The sequence below is a fragment of the Thalassophryne amazonica genome, chromosome 15, assembly GCF_902500255.1.
Source record: "Thalassophryne amazonica chromosome 15, fThaAma1.1, whole genome shotgun sequence".
In the NCBI taxonomy this organism is placed as follows: domain Eukaryota; kingdom Metazoa; phylum Chordata; class Actinopteri; order Batrachoidiformes; family Batrachoididae; genus Thalassophryne; species Thalassophryne amazonica.
In genome coordinates this window covers 70901024-70922781 of record NC_047117.1, presented here as the reverse complement: position 1 = coordinate 70922781, position 21758 = coordinate 70901024, and the positions used below count along the sequence as shown (strand labels likewise).

At 44.1% G+C, this 21758-nt stretch overlaps 1 protein-coding gene across 1 annotated transcript; it reads left to right on the top strand.

The window, feature by feature from the left end:
* Positions 1-1618: 1618 nt before the first annotated feature.
* Positions 1619-15867, top strand: LOC117526776 (dihydropyrimidinase-related protein 1-like; the record flags this gene model as incomplete). The annotated part of the gene is given in 10 exon segments (XM_034188853.1): positions 1619-1782; positions 6375-6452; positions 6454-6514; positions 6600-6735; positions 6738-6769; positions 7504-7635; positions 7637-7684; positions 11702-11867; positions 11990-12306; positions 15855-15867. Coding segments are annotated over 9 exon segments (909 nt in total), but the record flags the coding sequence as incomplete, so codon positions are not given.
* Positions 15868-21758: the final 5891 nt, after the last annotated feature.

Sequence of the window (21758 nt, the reverse complement as noted above, 5' to 3'; positions counted from 1 at the left end):
AGAAAAGATGAGTATGTCGTCTAGATATACGAAGACGAATCGGTGCAGGAAGTCCCACCCATTCACACTCACACACCAATGTCAGGGTGCTGCCATGCAAGGTGCTCACTACACACCAGGAGCAAATGAGAATTAAGGACCTTGCCCAAGGCTCTGTAGTGATTGCTCGGCCAGACTGGGGTTTGAACTGAGGATCCTCTGGTCTGAAGCCCACTACCTACTCACTAGACCATCACCTCCCCGAGTAAGTGGGTATTAGTGTAGCAGATAACAGAATATTTGCAGAGGAATCCTTCAAATCCAGTTACAAGCAACAAAGTTTGACTGTGTATACCTTTTGGTACATATTTTAGAAAAATAACATTAGCCATTTGAATTTTCAATAGGGGGCCAAGTAGGGGTCAATTGAAGAACTGTATAGGGGTCAAAAAATGTTCCAATCATATTGAAAGCTATACCACATTATGTGTCTGATCACAAAGATTCCTAAAAGGTATAGTTTGGACCATCTGTGACTGAATGTTACAGAGTTATGGGGTAAAAACAGCAAGACTGGCGACAAAGGTCACTTTCAGTTTCTAATTTGAAGACAGACATGAAATCTGGTGATTTTGATGCCTGTGGATTAGAGGTGTCTGCCACCTGCTGGATGGTTAGTGGATGCTGGATTAGGAGCAGGTGTGGTTGTCAGTGTGCAATACACAGTGATTCACAGTGGTTATATTCTAAAACTGAAGCAACATGATCACGCAGAAAGGATTTTGTATGAATGTAGCTGAAGCAGATTGCTTCTTTCTGTCTTTGTCTCTCTCAACAAACAGTGAAGCAAATAAGTATTTGATCCACTGTCCCAGCTCTCTTCAGGTCATTGACCAGGTCCTCCAGTGTAGTTCTGGGCTTTCTCAGAATCATCCTTACCCCACGAGATCTTCCATGGAGCCCCAGACTGAGGAAGATTGACACTCATCTTGCGTTTCTTCCATTACACCAACAGTTGTCTTCTCACCAAGCTGATTGTCTATTGTCCTGTTGCCCATCCCAGCCTTGTGCAGGTCTACAGTTTTGTCCTTGATCCTTGTCCTTAGACAGCTCTTTGGTCTAGACCATGGTGGACAGGTTGGAGTGTGATTGACTGAGTGTGTGAACAGGTGTCTTTTATACAGGTAACAAGTTCAAACAGGTGCAATTAATACAGGTAAAGAGTGCAGAATAGGAGGGCTTCTTAAAGAAGAACTAACAGGTCTGTGAGAGCCAGAATTCTTGCTGGTTGGTAGGTAATAAAATACTTATTTCATTCAATAAAAAGCAAATTAATTATGTAAAAATCCTCCAATGTGATTTTCTGAATTTTTTTTTAGATTCTGTCTCTCACAGTTGAAGTGTACCTCTGATTAAAATTACAGACCTCTCCATTCTTTGCAGGTGGGAAAACCTGCAAAATAGGCAGTGGATCAAATACTTATTTGCCTCACTGTATGTGGTTTTGATGTGAAATGTAGCTCAAAATGAGCTTTATAGTTTCTTTAATTTCCAAAGCCTGGAACTGTTGGGCAACAAGGCCACCATGATTTGTTCGACAAGTTGAATTCACAAATTTAAAACTCACTGACTTGTTTTGTATCCAGGTTCGGTGGTTTTTGGGGAGCCAATTACAGCGAGCCTGGCCACTGATGGTTCACACTACTGGAGTAAGAACTGGGCCAAGGCAGCTGCTTATGTGACCTCTCCTCCTTTAAGTCCTGATCCCACAACTGCAGACCACCTCCACACACGTCTGGCCTGGTAAGACTGAAAGGAGACATCCACAAGGGTTTAAAAACCCTGCAGTATTAAATCGGGACACATTTCAGAAACAAAGATTTGTGTAATTCACAATATCAAACCAGTTTTAGTGAAAAAAGTGAGATGGAGAGAAGGAAAAGACACAAGGGAGGTTTATTTGGAGTTGAAACAGTTTTAACAAAACACAAAAAATATTCTTGACAAAGAAATATTCTTGATGTGACTTTGTTGTGATCTGGCACTATAGTATAAATAAACTGAATTGAAAGCAATGGTAGAAATAAGGGCTGTTAAAACTTTGAACCAAAGTAGTCAATCAATTTAAAAAAGTTTCAAAATGATCAAAACAGTAAATGAGCCAGCTGCATCAATGAGTTACTGTGTCAGAAACATTCAAAGCACTAAGTGAAACAGCATCTTGAGACAATGATTCATTGCTTCAAAACTGTTGAAACAAATTACCTCAGAACATATTTGTGTCAAAATGTTTAAAAAAAACCCAGATTTTTTTTGCAGAAAGTCATTGCTTTAAAATGCATGGCACATGAATGAAACAATTGCTTCAGAAAACAAGTCATTGTTTCACAAAGCTTGAAACACTATGTGAAACAGTTTCCTCAGAAAATTGAAAGAAATTTCAAAACTTGAACCGTTAAATGAAACTTTCACCAGAAAGAGTCATTGTTTCAGCAAGCTTGAAACACTAAATAGCATGATTGTTCCACAAAATGATTCATTGCTTCAAAAATGATCAAAATAGTATTATAGGATGCACTGTGGGTCCACCCTGTGATATTTCCTCCCTGCTGCGAGGTGGGAGGAATATGTATACACAGACACATGCAGTGAGAGCTCCTTTAAAATACATAATCATTTGGAATTCAGTTTAACATCAGTAAAGTAAAATATTAGAGTGTTGCTGGAATTCATTGATACAGCTTGCAGAAATCTAAAGTGCTGCAGTCCAGCCATCAGATGCTCTGAACTCCATACTGTGTTTTTTGACTGACCTCAATTCCACAAATAGCACATGAAATAGAATCCTTCATCATCTGTTTCCTTGGTTACCAAGTACCTCCTTGCATCCCTCCTCGTCCTTTCATCTTCAACTCCAGCGTCTCAAGGCGGGGGCCATGCTGTCACAGCGGTGGTGTTGTTCTCTTTGAGCTTCAGCTAAAGTGACACGGTGTATTTTTCGGTGCATTTTCCACCAACAAAAGACCCACACTTTGCAACAAATCTATCAGGCCACTTGATCTCCCTGAAAAGTGCTCTTGTGGCATTGTGGTGCTCATAAAGCTGACTATCATGCTGAAATCACAGGAACTAATAAATGAACAAAAAAACCTATGGTAAGAAATTATGACAAGGAGTGTTATAGGTCAAGTTGGTCTCTAGGGCGACTTCTTTCTAGTTGTACAATTTGTGTGCCCACTGTCTGCTAAGTACTCCTCAGTGGTGACACCTGGTGGCTAACCGAAGTATCTGCTCTTGTGGCAATTAATGCTGTGGGGTCAGAACAGATCTGGGATCATCAATCCACCACACCTACCGGATGGCAGCCGCTCAGGCAAATAACCAGTCCACCCCCACCTATCAGAGGTGTTTAGTGACCGCAATACCTTTTCAGGAGAACAAAAGGTCCAGGTTCTGGTGCTTCCTGTCTCACTGTATGGTTGTGAGACTTTAATGCTAAACAGTGGCGGTTCTACACTGAATTACTCCCCAGGTGAGACCCCTCTGAGCAACCCCACCCCCAAGAAAAAAACAGACAAAATTTTGCACAAACAGCCATTTTTTTTCTTATTTTCTTATTATTTGAAATATTTTAGAAGTGCCCCTGAAATTGCAATTGAAATTGACACCAAAAGACTGCAGGCTACAATATAACTCATCCAAAACATCCATGAATTGCAAATTTGAATAAAGATGCCCTCACGTTCTAAATGTCTGTCATTAGATACTATATTAATCTGTCTTTTAGGGAGGAACGATGAGCTCTTTTATTAAGGTGTATATTTGTCTCAACATTTAGCTAAATATTTCGCTTGATATCTGTAAAACCACCTAAAACAGTTCTGCATTTTGAAAGGTGAAAAGTGGTCTCACCATTTCTTACTTATTTTATCTGTTGTCAACCGTCAGTCATACTGACTATGGTGTAGCACCAAAAAGGATCATCTTATTTGACTGTGTGGATCAGTCTTAGATTTACATAGGTCATCTGGGACATTTCTGACATATGAAGACAGATGCCTGTTGTAGATGTCAGTGGTTCTGCAGTGCTGACTTTCCTTCTGGCCCTGGTTTCATCGTTACAGTTTCTGATGACAGTTTGTCCATTTCTGAGTACTTGTGATATTTGTTCCTGAATCTTTTTTGTTTTTTTCCTGTTTGTAAGTGACATTATCTGACCTCAGAGCAGTCATATCACTAGTGATGACATAGAAAACAGAATGAAATCAGAACTGAATCTGATCTCTGAGCACATACACAAAAGAAGGTAACAAGAAAAACACATAAATTAAACTTGAGATGTTCAGATGACACATAAAACAGTAAGGAATTTAAATCTCACTTCAAAAAACTTGATTTGGCAAATTCACACTCTGCTATATTCACTTAATCTAGTTTGGTAAACCGGCCCAACATACCTGAGATGTTCAAATATTAAACAGAATATACTGTAAAATACAATCAATTAATTGTATATTTTGTTAAATTAGCTATATATTTTGTTAAACAACCAGGTTATGTGGTTAACAAAAAATTGGATTAAGTACATAGTATGTGTTGTAATTTGTTAAAGTGTAAACTGCATCACATGCAGGCACACAAAAACAAAGATTCAAGTCACTTCAGCTCATAATGTGAACGCAGCAAACTTTTTTTTCTATGAGTGGGCAGTTTGTCCTCTCTGGTGAAATTCAAACCCATTCTTACACTCTATGTGTTCGCTTTCAAACGCCTATTCTGGGCGCAGAGTTCTGGTTCTGTGCTGCGTCCTAAGTGGACTTAGTACTCAGCAGCATCCTGCTCCCCAGTGGAACAGCAGAGAAACCGGAGCACTGCAGGCTGCTCCGTCCGTCAAAGCGGAGCAGAGCGCCTGTCCCAGCGGACAACCGCAGAAAAGAACCGTCGAACCTTTCACACTGGTTCTGTTCTGTGCAGCTCAGCAAGCAGGGGCGCCTACAGCTGCAGGGAGGGAGCGCCAATTTGCTAATTCCCCACACAGTGATATGATCACCGCTTTGCGGCACAGGTGATGATTTTTTTTAAGTGTTTGTGCTGCCCCATGTGTGTCATGAAAAAAAAGCGCCCCGGGCAGCTGCCCGCTTCGCCCGCATCAAAAACCGTGTCTGATGCTAAACATTGACCTAAGGGTCCTGTCCCACAAATTACGGGCGTTTGTTGTCGTCCGCAACAAAAATGGCCAAAAATGACAAATGCCCCAGTATGAATTACGGATTATATTAATACTATATAGCGAATATATGATGAACAATCACGGTTATATAATGCATATAGTGAGGAAACTGATCCGACACATTGAGATTATCACGGCAGTATTACGGGTGTATTATGAATGCATTGTGCACGTGTTGCACGTACATGGCATCTGCATTGCGGTCATAAAATAAGCGCACTCGGGCCGTCGGCATCACTATTCACACCAACAATACAGGCTTGGAGCATTTGCTGGACTTGGACAAGTTGATCACAGAGTTAATGTTCATTTTGTTATGCGAGGGTTAACTGTTCATGAGTTTGGGGAGCGGGAGGGGGGAAGCCGCTTGGGTGTGAGACTGTGTTTTTTTTCTTTTTGAGAGTGTCACAGAAAACAGACTCCAGCGTGAGTTGTGGCTAAACAGCAACTCTTCCTTTTGTTGGTGTTAGTAAAAGTCCTGGATTGCAGCAGCTATTACGTCTTTGTGGATTTACACAGCCAGACCGGCACTGACTGGCAGGTATGGTCGCTTTCTGCCACATATAGTACTTTGGGTTTACGTGACGTGTTTGTTATGCATTCACAGACTGTCTGCAAAGCAGATGTAATAAAACACTTTATTCGTGGCCAATTTGTATGCATTCGCTACAACATATTTTAGTTGTGTTGTGGACATGAGGGGCACGCAACAGATCTGTTTAACACACTGTCCTGGTCCGCTGCCAAGCCGCAAATCCCCATCAGTTGCAGATATCAGCGGTTATGGCAGATATACAGCGCATAGAGTGAGTATGTATGTGTATGAATTGAGTATATATAGAGTATGTAAGGGGGATGTCATCCGCATCCAGATTTTTGAACAGCTCAAAAATCCTGGCTGTGGACATGAGTGCCTCTGCGGATGATCACGGACGTGTTCGGATGACGGCCGACTCATACAGGCATGTTACACGGATATTGCGGATGTTTGGCAAATATGGTCCAATTTTGTGCGCAATCCATACGCAAATCCTCCTAAACGCCAGTGGGACAGGGCCCTAAGATGATGACTAGATGTTCTTGGTACCATATTGTGTTGTGAACAGATTTGAATTTTAAAACACAAAGAATCTGAGAACTCTGATGTTTTCCTCTCATAACACAGTGGTGACCTACAAGTGGTGGGCAGTGCTCACTGTGCATACAGTATTTCCCAGAAGGCAATCGGCAAAGATGACTTTACCTGATCCCAGAGGGAACCACGGAGTGGAGGAGAGAATGGGTTTCGTGTGGGACAAGGCCGTGGTGAGTATAGTGCTGTATACCTACATGTTTGTGTGATCTTACCTTGAATCATTATAACTCCAAACCTCATGTCCCTGTTTTTTAGGCAATGGGGAAGATGGATGAGAATCAGTTTGTGGCAGTTACATCTACTAATGCTGCAAAAATCTTCAACCTCTACCCACGTAAAGGCCGGATAGCAGTGGGTTCTGATGCTGACATTGTCATTTGGGATCCTGATAGCGTGAAACCATCACTGCCAAACTCCAACAATCGGTGAGAATCATTCGGAATCGTAATTGGTTCACCGTTACATGGTTTTACAAAATCTAATCGTAGGGCAGATTTACCTTACGTGAAAAGCCAAAGATCGCAGAGGGAGAGAGACAGAGAGAGAGAGAGAGAGAGCAAGAGATCATAGGGCATGAAATAGGATAGAAATCAAGTGAAAAATCAGAGGAGCTGGACTGAAAACTGAAATCAGACTCATGCAGTACCTCCAAAAAGAAAAATGTGTTGCAAACTGACTGGTTGTTACAGTTTCATTTCAGGAACATTTGGCAGATGAGCATGGGATTTATTCACTCTCGGGAGAATGGTGTCAGAAAATGTGCCTTGAGCGAAACACTGTAGTACAATGATGATATTAGAGGATGGTTAATGTATTCGGTCTGTTCTGCCCGTCTCAAAGGCACTAATCCTGACTGCTGCCGGGTTTAGGGTCTAATCCTTGTCACCCCTCACCCATTTGCTTCCCTTTTCCTCTAACCCTCCCCAGTTGTACTCAGATTATCACTCCAACTTGAGCCTCATACTTATTCACTGTCAGACTTTTTACTTGTGTGATGTTTAAGCCTCCTGGTATAATGTTTGCAGAAGTAACACAGAAAGCTGAACACAGCACATGGAATTAGTTTTTCCAAAATGAAAGAACTCTCCAATTCTGCTCTAATTAGTTCCTTTTCCTGCTCTGTTTCTTTGTCTCCCACCTTCTGTCTGACTCCTTGCAGGCGTCAGAATATAATATCTTTGAGGGCCTGGAGTGCCGTGGGGGTCCAGTGCTGGTGTTAAGTCAGGGTCGGATAGTGTATGAGGACGGAAAGCTACAGGTTCAACATGGCACCGGACGCTTCATTCCTCGCAAAACCTTTCCCAGACTATGCATACCAACGTATCAAGTTCAGGAAACAGGTACGCAAACTTTACCTGAAAGACATAATATACAGTCATCATTGCAGGAAGAACAAACTAGCAAAAACACCAAATATCTTTTAAACGTAGTCATATAACCCTCTGGGGCTGACGCTGTCGTATACGACGGCTAAGACCAAGCTTTACTAAATTATAAATAACTTTTTAATGATATGAGATAGAAATGTACTTTTTTTTGCTGAAAATTTAACTCTGCGGACTTTCGAGCCAGCCATTGGCCATCTTTTGTACTCCTCATAGAAGCTGTGTGATGACGTGTGCAATGTGAGTGTCCAATCGGAATTGGTTTCACCGTCACATGGTTTTACAAAATCTAATCGTAGGGCAGATTTACCTCACGTGAAAAGCCAAAGATCGTTTTCAGGAGTGATATGTTACTAGTTGGCCCGTTTGAATAGCCCCCTGGGTGCTCCAATGAGTACATACTATTAGTACATACTCTGCCCTACGCCATTACGCACAGCGATCAGTGAAAGCAGACGGCGAGCCTCTGATGACAATCTCACATGAAAGCTGCTTAGGAGCAGCACAGAACAGTCCAAACAGAGTAGAAGTAGAAGTTTGTGTTGTAACCTTTGTGTAATAGCAGACAGAAATTGCTTTGAGATGAAGACAAACAACAAACAAAAAAAATGCATAGACCATTTTGTATATGTTGTTCAAAATCTGCATTTGTGTTTATTGTTTGAACCTTTTTGTTGTACAGTCTTTCACACAAGACCTCAAATTACCTTTATAAAGTGTCAAAACAGTTGTTTATTATAGTTCGCTGTGTGTTTTGAATAAATGTGTGTGGAAAATTATTTTCTGCTTCTCTTTTTTCTTTCTTATTTTTGTTTGTAAACCTTTATTACACTTATAAAACACAACAAAAGCACATATATTCTGAAAGCACAGGTTGTCCTGAAAAAAGAGACATAATACAACCCCTGGCAATAATATGGAATCACCGGCCTTGGAGGATGTTCATTCAGTTGTTTAATTTTGTAGAAAAAAGCAGATCACAGATATGAGACAAAACTAAGTAATTTCAAATGGCAACTTTCTGGCTTTAAGAAACACTATAAGAAATCAGGAAAAATAATTGTGGCAGTCAGTAATGGTTACTTTTTTAGACCAAGCAGAGGGGAAAAAATATGGACTCACTCAATTCTGAGGAATAAATTATGGAATCACCCTGTAAATTTTCATCCCCAAACTAACACCTGCATCAAATCAGATCTGCTCGTTAGTCTGCATCTAAAAAGGAGTGATCACACCTTGGAGAGCTGTTGCACCAAGTGGACTGACATTGAATCATGGCTCCAACACGAGAGATGTCAATTGAAACAAAGGAGAGGATTATCAAACTCTTAAAGAGGGTAAATCATCACGCAATGTTGCAAAAGATGTTGGTTGTTCACAGTCAGCTGTGTCTAAACTCTGGACCAAATACAAACAACATGGGAAGGTTGTTAAAGGCAAACATACTGGTAGGCCAAGGAAGACATCAAAGCGTCAAGACAGAAAACTTAAAGCAATATGTCTCAAAAATCGAAAATGCACAACAAAACAAATGAGGAACGAATGGGAGGAAACTGGAGTCAACGAGAAACCGCCTAAAGGAAATGGGATTTACATACAGAAAAGCTAAACGAAAGCCATCATTAACACCTAAACAGAAAAAACAAGGTTACAATGGGCTAAGGAAAAGCAATCGTGGACTGTGGATGACTGGATGAAAGTCATATTCAGTGATGAATCTCAAATCTGCATTGGGCAAGGTGATGATGCTGGAACTTTTGTTTGGTGCCGTTCCAATGAGATTTATAAAAGTGACTGCCTGAAGAGAACATGTAAATTTCCAGTCATTGATGATATGGGGGCTGCATGTCAGGTAAAGGCACTGGGGAGATGGCTGTCATTACATCATCAATAAATGCACAAGTTTACATTGATATTTGGACACTTTTCTTATCCCATCAATTGAAAGGATGTTTGGGGATGATGAAATCATTTTTCAAGATGATAATGCATCTTGCCATAGAGCAAAAACTGTGAAAACATTCCTTGCAAAAAGACACATAGGGTCAATGTCATGGCCTGCAAATAGTCTGGATCTTAATCCAATTGAAAATCTTTGGTGGAAGTTGAAGAAAATGGTCCATGACAAGGCTCCAACCTGCAAAGCTGATCTGGCAACAGCAATCAGAGAAAGTTGGAGCCAGATTGATGAAGAGTACTGTTTGTCACTCATTATGCCTCAGAGACTGCAAGCTGTTATAAAAGCCAGAGGTGGTGCAACAAAATACTAGTGATATGTTGGAGCGTTCTTTTGTTTTTCATGATTCCATAATTTTTTCCTCAGAATTGAGTGATTCCATATTTTTTTCCCTCTGCTTGGTCTAAAAAAGTAACCGTTACTGACTGCCACAATTTTTTTTTCCTGATTTCTTATAGTGTTTCTTAAAGCCAGAAAGGTGCCATTTGAAATGACTTCAGTTTTGTGTCATGTCTGTAATCTGCTGAATGAACATCCTCAGAGGCCGGTGATTCCATAATTTTTGCCAGGGGTTGTACTTGATTGTGGGATGCAGGGAGAGCTGTTAACAGCAATAATAAACATTTATGCCAGGCGAGTGAACTGTCCAAAAAATGCCCTCGGACCCCAGAGGGTTAAGACCAACTCTGTCAATTATGCTAAAATGCCCTTTTCTCCTCTTTGAGGGGCTGGTGACAGTTGGTAGACAAAATACTTCTTTTTTTTGGCTGAGTTTTAAACATCTACTGCTTTCATTGAAATTTAAACAGTTTAGGAGTAGGTGCACTTACAAGATTCAAAGACAAACAGAGTTTTTACTATCCTCAACCCCCCCTAGATGTTTTTTTTTTTTAACAGGGAATACCAAGAGCTATGAATGATTTGGACTCCCGGCAAATACATGCAGGGTCATCATGAGGCTAAACTTATAAAACAGCCATAAGTTAGTAATTGTAGAAAATCAAGATGACTTTTCAAGACTTGACAAAAGTTGACTGTTACCAACAGATAGATTATTCGAGGAAAAAAGTAGCATGATATGACAAAGCTCTGGAGCCTGCTGGCAGCTTCTAATATATTACCATTGTGATACAGAGTATGGGAAAGGCCTGTTGACTTCTCTTTAACTGTTGTGACCAGGGTTCTAGCCACGGTGGGTGGCACCAGGCGGCCCCGCCAGATACTGCAAATTTCCGCCCGGCTCTCGGGTTCAAATTGGCTGTGCCGCCCAGCACAGAATTTCTGAAAATTTAACTGAAATGTGGCTGAAAATGTACTTGTAGCCTACTGACTTCTTTTTAACCACTGTAATATGGATTTAGGAAAGCCCTGTAGACTACTGATTTCTTTTTAACCACTGTAACATGGATTTGGGAAAGCTTTGTAGCCTGCTGATTTCTTTTTAACCTTTGTGGCAGAGATTTGGGAAAGCCCTGTAGCCTGCACATTTCTTTTTAACCTCTATGACACAGATTTTGGAAAGTCTTGTAGCCTGCTACTTTCTTTTTAACCTTTGTGGCACAGATTTGGGAAAGCACTGTAGCCTGCTACTTTCTTTTTAACCTTTGTGGCACAGATTCCTTGTAGCCTGCTGACTTCTTTTTAACCACTGTAACATGGATTTGGGAAAGCCCTGTAGCCTGCTAATTTCTTTTTAACCTTCGTGGCACAGATTTTGGAAAGCCCTGTAACTTGCTTTGTTTTTAACCATTGTTACAAAGTCAGAGGAAGCCTGGATCGTGCTTACTTATTTCTAACCTTTAAGACACAGAATAAGGCTGCACACATAAGGCACCACAAGTTCTGAAAGACAACAGAGTGCACTTCTGCTCAATATTTTCTATGTTACCTACAACACCACAAGAACTTTAAGCTGGAGATCCTGGTTTTGAGCAGCATCAAAATAAATGCCACAATGGTGACAAAGGTAATTTGGTTCATGGCTAAATTTGGTTCATGGCTGTTTTGCATGTCAGGTGACGGGAAAACATGCTGTTACTCGAGGGAAGTATGATGGCCCTGTGTACGATGTTGCTCTGACCCCCAAATACATCACTCCTGCACCATCTGCCAAAACATCACCTACCTCTCACCAGCCACCACCAATACGCAATCTACACCAGTCTAACTTCAGCCTATCAGGTAAGGGAAACTTCTCTTAAAAAAAAAAAAACATTAATTCAATGTTGTTGAATAGATGTAATGTAAATATTAGGACACATTACATGACATTTTACAAATGTCACATTCTCTTCACCCTACAGGAGCACAGATTGACGACAACATCCCACGTTGGTCTGGCCACCGTATTGTAGCACCCCCTGGAGGCCGCTCCAATATCACCAGCCTTGGTTAAACACTTGAAAGTACACGGTGTGTGGCTGCGTTTTCACCTCATTAGCATGTCTGAGCCTTAGATGATGCGCGTGAAAGTTAGAACAGATGAACGCTTTTGTATTTTTTCAACACGGTGGTGCTGCCTGTCTTTTTATCACTTTGCCTCGAGTCCAGTGAGAGGAAGCACATTTATAGCATGTACAATCAAACCAGTCTTTCCACAATCTTTAACATATATACAGTAGTGTTCAGAATAATAGTAGTGCTATGTATGTATTTTTTGAGTATCTTTTTTTTTTAGATATTATAGTTTTTAGATTTTATACTTATTTATTAACTTGTTTAAATATATGTCTTAATGTTTTAACTGTATGTTTTAGTGTACAGCACTTTGGGTCAGCTTTGGTTGTAGTAAACTGGTTTAGATGCAGTAGTGTTCAGAATAATAGTAGTGCTATGTGACTAAAAAGATTAATCCAGGTTTTGAGTATATTTCTTATTGTTACATGGGAAACAAGGTACCAGTAGATTTAGTAGATTCTCACAAATCCAACAAGACCAAGCATTCGTGATATGCACACTCTTAAGGCCATGAAATTGGGCTATTAGTAAAAAAAGTAGAAAAGGGGGTGTTCACAATAATAGTAGTGTGGCATTCAGTCAGTGAGTTTGTCAATTTTGTGGAACAAACAGGTGTGAATCAGGTGTCCCCTATGTAAGGATGAAGCCAGCACCTGTTGAACATGCTTTTCTCTTTGAAAGCCTGAGGAAAATGGGACGTTCAAGACATTGTTCAGAAGAACAGCGTAGTTTGATTAAAACGTTGATTGGAGAGGGGAAACTTATACGCAGGTGCAAAAAATTATAGGCTGTTCCTCTACAATGATCTCCAATGCTTTAAAATGGACAAAAAAACAGAGACGTGTGAAAGAAAACAGAAAACAACCATCAAAATGGATAGAAGAATAACCAGAATGGCAAAGGCTCACCCATTGATCAGCTCTAGGATGATCAAAGACAGTCTGGAGTTACCTGTATGTGCTGTGACAGTTAGAAGACGCCTGTGTGAAGCTAATTTATTTGCAAGAATCCCCCACAAAGTCCCTCTGTTAAATAAAAGACATGTGCAGAAGAGGTTACAATTTGCCAAAGAACACATCAACTGGCCTAAAGAGAAATGGAGGAATATTTGTGGACTGATGAGAGTAAAATTGTTCTTTTGGGTTCAAGGGCCGCAGACAGTTTGTGAGACGACCACCAAACTTTGAATTCAAGCCACAGTTCACAGTGAAGCATGGTGGTGCAAGCATCATGATATGGGCATGTTTCTCCTACTATGGGGTTGGGCCTATATATCACATACCAGGTATCATGAATCAGTTTGGATATGTCAAAATACTTGAAGAGGCCATGTTGCCTTATGCTGAAGAGGACATGCCCTTGAAATGGGTGTTTCAACAAGACAATGACCCCAAGCACACTAGTAAACGACCAAAATCTTGGTTCCAAACCAACAAAATTAATGCCTCGCAGATGTGAAGAAATCATGAAAAACTGTGGTTATACAACTAAATACTAGTTTAGTGATTCACAGTATTGCTAAAAAGGCAGTTTGAACATAATAGTTTTGAGTTTGTAGCGTCAACAGCAGATGCTACTATTATTGTGAACACCCCCTTTTCTACATTTTTTTTTACTAATAGCTCAATTTCGTAGCCTTAAGAGTGTGCATATCATGAATGCTTGGTCTTGTTGGATTTGTGAGAATCTACAGAATCTACTGGTACCTTGTTTCCCATGTAACAATAAGAAATATACTCAAAACCTGGATTAATCTTTTTAGTCACATAGCACTAATATTATTCTGAACACTACTGTATATATTAAGCCCCACTCACACTGACACACGCACGCACACACGCTCTGTATTTGACTCCAGCCAGTACTGTGTGATCCCTGTGTTGTGTGGCAATGTGGTTTCCTTATGTTGCCTTCCCCCCACTTTACTCTGCTCCTGTTCAGCCACCTGGTGGACCATTGGGGAATTGCAAAATTTTCTCCTGTTTTTGGTTTTCAGCACAAATACATTAAAGTTTAGTTGCACTAAAATTGTGTTGAATGCACATTGTTACATTGGTAATGCGACGCTTGCAGCACACAGTTGTCAGATTGTTATTACCAAGTCTAGAAGCACATTCATTTTAATTTTATTATGAATGGTAATAAAATCAATGCAACCTCTGTCACATATACTGTACGCTCCTGTAAAGTGTGAAATGGTGAAACATTTTGATGGATTTCTGTACCTATATAATTTTAGATCTTAAAAGAAAAACCCCTAGAGGGACAGTCAGTGGAGTGCACACCTCCGCCAGGCCTTTCAACTATTTTAATCCATTTTAATCCTAACTGTACTGCAACATTTTATCCTTCACTGCATGCATTATTTTAAGAGAAACTGATAAAAATGTCTGTTTATGAAAGTGAAAATCAAATCAAAATTTAATGGGCTCTACACGGCCCAGGCCACCACCCCCCCCCCCCTATGAAAACTAGTTCAAAGTTTTTTGTTTTTTTTTTAGCAGTTTCATTAACATTCCAATCAACCACATCGTGGAAACGCTTGGCAGAGGTGCTCATGATAATCTGATGTTTGTCATAACCTTCTTTGCTCACTGCTGTAAAAAGGGCTTCAGCTCTCACAGTCTGAGAAGCTTTTTTTTAAAATATTTAATTGGAATTAATCTGGCTGTTTTCTTGATTTTGATATGTTTTCTGTTTTCGATGCCACTCTGTTTAGTTGCTGTTGTCCAGTGTCTCCAGTGTCTAATGACCAATAAAGACTCGACTGTTCCTACACATGATGTGATGATTAAAACCATGATGCTTTATGAACATGATGCATGATCCTCATTTGCATGCTTCATTTAATGATGAACATGAAGCACAGCTGCCATTGTGCCTAAATTCAGATGCTGTGGTTCTTTGATGAAGCTGACAGTTTGGAGGCTGAAGAGCACAGATTGTAAAGGGATTATAGGTCATTGATGAAGCTTTTTTATCATCGAGAAGTTCAATCAAAAGCATGTAGTCTCCAAAATGCTTCACCCCAAACAGTTTTATTAGTCTATTGCTGCATTCATGTGTGAGCAGAGGTCAGCAGACAGACAGAAGTAAGCCACTTCAGTGAAATGCCATGAAGTACCAATGTCGTGCCACTCCACGTCACCCCACGGCACAAACTGCTTAGTTTGATGCAAAGACTTGTTTTCTTCGGTTAATTAAACTGCAGACCATTTCATGTAAAAATGGACACCAAATGCCTTACATCAAAAACAGACAGTTCAAAAAGCACAAAGAAAGAAAGCACAGAAAGGAATTAGTGCCAGCGAAATATTCCAGATAATGCCTTTTATTTTTGATTATGACCTCTAGCCTTGTGTAACTTCGCACAGCTAATGGACTGTTATAGTCGCTGGTCACAGTGCTGCTCATTGACAGGTTGCTTCCTGTTTTCTGACTGCTAATGTGCCAACATCTTTAATTACACTAATAGTTACAGTTAAACACTTCAGAGTGACAGTTTTACTATTGATGGCCAAAGATCATTACTTAGGTCAACATCAGGGTTAGGTCTCCTTCCAGAGGAATTAAGGTCAACTCCCCTTTGGTTGTGTTTCTGTTGATGGGTGTGAAGTATTGCAGAACATTAGTGTTTTAGTCTGATGCGCTATGCCAGGGGTGGGCAACTTGTTCCAGAAAGAGCCAAGAGGGTGCAGGTTTTCTTTGCAGCCACTGACTCCACCGGGTGATTTCACTGATTAACTGATTCCGTCTGCTCAAAGTGATATTAATCAGTGAAATCTGGTGGAGTCAGTGGCTGCAAAGAAAACCTGCACCCTCTTGGCTCTTTCTGGAACCAGTTGCCCACCCCTGCCAGGGCACGGTCAATCACGGGGCACAGTGAATCAGTAGCTATATCTGCAAAACTACATATATATTTGCAGCAGTTATGCCATATTTTTATGCATAAAGACATCCCCCTCATAAATTAGTGTTTTGTTTTTGGATACATTAAGGGTAAAACTAAGTGGCAAGTGAAGTCAGTTTTTTCCCATAAAAAGTACATTTTTTTGGATGTCAGTGCCTTTGTATTTATTTCACAAAACAGGAATGGTGGCCCAAAAAAATTATTACTTAGAATACTACCCCGACCAACTGATGAGCATGTGTTATGTCTTCTCCAGTATAATTTATCAGCATTAAGCAAAAAATCAAACAAACAAACAAACAAAACAAAAAAAAAACAAAAAAAAAAAAACACAAGAAATACTAAGGTTCTAGCCCGAAGCTTCACTAAAAGACCCATAATTTAGATAAATTTGAGGCCGTGGTCTGCTCCATTTCCTAATAAAATTAATTTAAAAGAGTAAAAAGCATAGCAACATACTATGCCAGTATGTTAGCCGTACAAAAGGGAAAATAAGTGCGTCTTAACTCTGGACTTGAAAGTCTCTACAGAATCTGACTGTTTTATTGATGCAGGGAGATCATTCTGCAGAACAGGTGCATGATAAGAGAAAGCTCTGTGACCCGCAGTCTTTTTATTCACCCTAGGGACAAAAAGTAGTGCTGCACCCTGAGAACGCAGAGACCAGGCCGGTACATAAGGTTTAATTAGGTCAACTAAGTAGGGAGGTGCCAGTCCTTGAACAATTTTATAGGCTAGTAGCAGAACCTTAAAATCTGATCTCACAGGGACAGGAAGCCAATGAAGAGATACAAAAATGGGTGTAATGTGGTCAAACTTTCTGCTTCATGTCAAAAGTCTGGCAGCAGCATTTTGAACCAATTGGAGACCCCTAATGCTGGACTGCAGTAAACCAGAAAATAGAACATTGCAGTAGTCCAATCTAGAAGAGACAAATGCATGAATCAGGGTCCCAGCATCCCCCAAGGTTCATCACTTTATCAGTGTGATGTATGACACATGAGCCTAGGCTAAGCATTAGTTGGTCAAATTGATGCCGATGTCTCACTGGAGCAAGAACCATCATTTCAGTCTTATCAGAGTTTAAAAGTAGGAAGTTGCTAGACATGCAGCTTCTCACTGATGCTGTTGGGAAAGTGTAGGAACACGGACCCACAACAGGGGGCGCAAATGAACGGACAATGGAATAAGTCAAAATAACAACGCTTTACTGTTGTGAATGTGCACAACGAATACAACCAATCACAGAAATGGACAACAGTCAATTCACAAAAGTGTCGTGTGGGCAGGCTCGAAGATAGGAGACGCCTCTCCAAGGTAAGACCGGAACCACATGGCTTCCTCCGCCACAGGACCCCGGGAATACTGGAGCCGCCAAGTCCCGAACTCCCAGGTGGCCACTGCCTCCGCGTGTCGGACCTGGTACTGCTGGCGAGGAACAAAGAACAGTTAGATGGGGGCGCGTTTGCACCCAGGACTCCGAACAGCAGGAAAGGTACCTCCACCTCTCGTTGGAACAGTAATCCAAAAAACTAGCTCAATCCAAAAAGATGCACTCTGTTTGCTTCGATACGTTACCTCTCCGGTAGAAACAATATCTCGGCAATGAGGTGGAGATGCCGTCCTGCTGATATACCCCACTGATGATTGCCGTCAGCTGTCTCAGGTGATGGGTGACAGCTGTCACCGAGGCTGCTCCCGTGAGGCGGCGGCGCCCTCTGGTGCCTGGAGCCCGCACTCCAGGCAGGGCGCCCTCTGGTGGTGGTGGGCCAGCAGTACCTCCTCTTCAGCGGCCCACACAACAGGACCCCCCCCTCAACGGGCGCCTCCTGGTGCCTGACCGGGCTTGTCCGGGTGGCGACGGTAGAAGTCGGCCAGGAGGGCCGGGTCCAGGATGAAGCTCTTCTTCACCCAGGAGCGTTCTTCGGGACCGTACCCCTCCCAGTCCACCAGATATTGAAAGCCCCGGCCCATCCGTAGGACGTCCAACAACCGGCGCACTGTCCAAGCCGGCTCGCCATCGATGATCCGGGCAGGAGGTGGTGCCGGACCGGGTGTACAGAGGGGCGAGGTGTGATGGGGCTTGATTTTTGACACATGAAATACTGGATGGATCCGCAGTGAGGCTGGAAGCCGAAGCCTCACTGTGGCGGGATTGATGACCTTGAGAATTTTAAACGGACCTATGTACCTGTCTTGCAGTTTTGGGGAGGCCACTTGCAGTGGAATGTCCTTGGTGGACAACCACACTTCCTGCCCGGGGCGATACATAGGGGCCGGGGTCCGCCGCCGGTCTGCATGGGTCTTCGCCCTCATCCGGGCCTTCAGCAAAGCAGAACGGGCGGCACGCCACACCCGACGGCACTTCCGCAGGTGGGCCTGGACCGAGGGCACACCGACCTCTCCCTCAACCACCGGGAATAATGGGGGCTGATACCCCAAACACACCTCAAAGGGGGAGAGGCCGGTGGCTGATGACACTTGACTGTTGTGGGCGTACTCGATCCAGGCCAAATGAGTACTCCAGGCCGCCGGGTGCGCGGCTGTCACACAACGTAGCGTTTGCTCCATTTCTTGATTGGCCCGCTCTGCTTGCCCATTGGTCTGGGGGTGATACCCGGATGAGAGACTGACCGTGGCCCCCAGTTCCCGGCAAAAGCTCCTCCAGACATGCGAGGAGAACTGGGGACCGTGATCGGAGACGATGTCTGATGGTATTCCATGCAGGCGGACGACGTGGTGGACCAGGAGGTCCGCTGTCTCCTGGGCCGTTGGGAGCTTCGGGAGGGCCACGAAGTGGGCCGCCTTGGAGAATCGGTCCACTATCGTGAGGATGACGGTGTTTCCCTGGGACGGCGGGAGGCCCGTGACAAAATCCAGGCCGATGTGGGACCAGGGGCGATGAGGCACGGGCAGCGGCTGTAGCAGTCCCGGAGCCTTGCGATGGTCGGCCTTGCCCCTGGCGCAGGTGGTACAGGCCTGGATATAGTCCCGGACGTCGGCCTCCATGGACGCCCACCAGAAGCGCTGCCGGACAACTGCCACGGTTCTTCGCACCCCTGGATGACAGGAGAGCTTAGAGCCGTGACAGAAGTCCAGGACTGCAGCCCTTGCCTCTGGTGGGACGTAAAGTCTGTTCTTTGGTCCAGTCCCGGGGTCCGGGCTTCGTGCCAGGGCCTCCCGGACGGTTCTCTCTACGTCCCAGGTGAGGGTGGCCACGATAGTGGACTCCGGGATGATGGGTTCCGGTGGATCCGACAACTCCGTTTTGACCTCGTCTTCGTGTACCCGGGACAAGGCATCCGATTTCTGGTTCTTGGTCCCGGGCCGGTAGGTGATACGGAAGTCAAAATGGCCGAAGAACAGTGACCAGCGGGCTTGCCTGGGATTCAGCCGCTTGGCGGTCCTGATATACTCCAGGTTCCGGTGGTCAGTGAAAACCGTGAATGGCACGGACGTTCCCTCCAACAGATGTCTCCACTCTTCAAGAGCCTCTTTCACCGCAAGGAGTTCTCGGTTGCTGACGTCATAGTTCCGTTCAGCCGGGGTCAACCTGCTGGAAAAATAGGCACACGGATGAAGGACCTTATCGGTCTTCCCACTCTGGGACAGCACAGCTCCTATCCCTGAGTCCGAGGCGTCCACTTCAACCACTAACTGGCGACTAGGATCGGGCTGCACCAGAACGGGTGCAGACGAGAAGCGCCGTTTCAACTCCTTGAACGCGGCATCGCAACGATCCGACCAGGTGAAGGGGACTTTTGGTGAGGTCAGGGCTGTCAGGGGGCTAACAACCTGACTGTAGCCCTTAATGAACCTCCTGTAGAAATTTGCAAAGCCGAGGAACTGTTGCAGCTTCCTACGGCTTGTGGGTTGGGGCCAGTCTCTCACCGCCGCAACCTTGGCCGGATCAGGAGCGACGGAGTTGCGGGAGATGATGAACCCCAGGAAGGACAAAGAGGTGCGGTGAAACTCACACTTCTCGCCCTTAACAAACAGCCGGTTCTCCAATAACCGCTGCAGGACCTGACGTACATGTCGGACATGGGTCTCAGGATCCGGAGAAAAGATGAGTATGTCGTCTAGATATACGAAGACGAATCGGTGCAGGAAGTCCCGCAAGACGTCATTAACTAATGCTTGGAACGTCGCGGGAGCGTTTGTAAGACCGAACGGCATGACCAGGTACTCAAAATGACCTAACGGGGTGTTAAATGCCGTCTTCCACTCGTCTCCCTTCCGGATCCGAACCAGGTGATACGCATTCCTAAGATCAAGCTTGGTGAATATCTTGGCTCCATGCAGGGGCGTGAACACCGAATCCAACAAGGGTAAGGGGTATCGGTTACGAACCGTGATTTCATTCAGCCCCCTGTAATCAATGCATGGACGTAATCCGCCATCCTTTTTCCCCACAAAAAAGAAACCCGCACCCATCGGGGAGGTGGAATTCCGGATCAACCCGGCAGCCAAAGAGTCCCGGATGTAGGTCTCCATTGATTCGCGTTCAGGTCGTGAGAGGTTGTACAGCCTACTGGACGGGAACTCAACGCCTGGAACCAAATCAATGGCACAATCATACGGGCGGTGCGGGGGAAGGGTGAGCGCCAGATCCTTGCTAAACACCTCCGCAAGGTCATGGTACTGCACCGGCACCGTCCCTAGATTGGGCGGGGCTCTGACCTCCTCTCTGGCCTGGGAACCGGGAAGAACCGAGGAACCTAAACATACCCGATGGCAGGTCTCGCTCCACTGAACCACTACCCCGGACGGCCAATCGATCCGGGGATTGTGTTTCAACATCCAGGGAAAACCTAAAATCACACGGGAGGTGGCCGGAGTCACGAAAAACTCGATCTCCTCCCGGTGATTCCCCGACACCACCAGAGTTACTGGTGGTGTCTTGTGAGTGATTGGAGGGAGTAGGGAGCCATCTAGCGCCTGTACCTGCACAGGCGAGGTAAGCGCCACCAGAGGGAACCCTATCTCCCTGGCCCATTTGCTGTCTAGCAAATTCCCTTCTGAGCCCGTGTCCACCAGTGCTGGGGCCTTCAGGGTTAAATCCTCATAAAGGATTGTAGCTGGGAGTCGTGTGGCGATGTGGGTGTGTCCCACGTGAACGTCTCGGCCCCCCCCAGCCCAGTTTCTAGGGGCGGGCGTTGGTGTTTAACCGCTCGGGGCAGTCTCTTACCTGATGCTCAATCGAGCCACAAACAAAACACGCCCCGCGGGCCAGCCTCCTTTGTGTGACCGGTGCCCTAAATGTTGCCCTACTCGTGTCCATAGCTTCATCAGCAGGGGGGGCTGTAACCACACGGAGCGCAGGGGCCGTGGAGCGTGGGGAGGGCGGAACGCGGTCGGAACCGGAAGGGAGAGGGACGACGCGTGCCTGGCCACGCCCTTCGTCTCGTTCCCGACGGCGCTCATTTAACCGATTGTCTAATTGTATGACAAGATCGATAAGCCCATCTAAATCCCGCGGTTCGTCCTTAGCCACCAGGTGCTCCTTGAGGACCAACGACAGTCCGTTTACGAAGGCGGCGCAGAGGGCAGTGCTATTCCAGCCGGACCTCGCAGCCGCGATGCGGAAGTCGACTGCATAGGCAGCTGCGCTCCGGCGCCCCTGTCTCATTGACAGCAGCACGGCTGAAGCGGTCTCTCCTCTATTAGGGTGATCGAACACCGTTCTGAGCTCCCTCACAAAC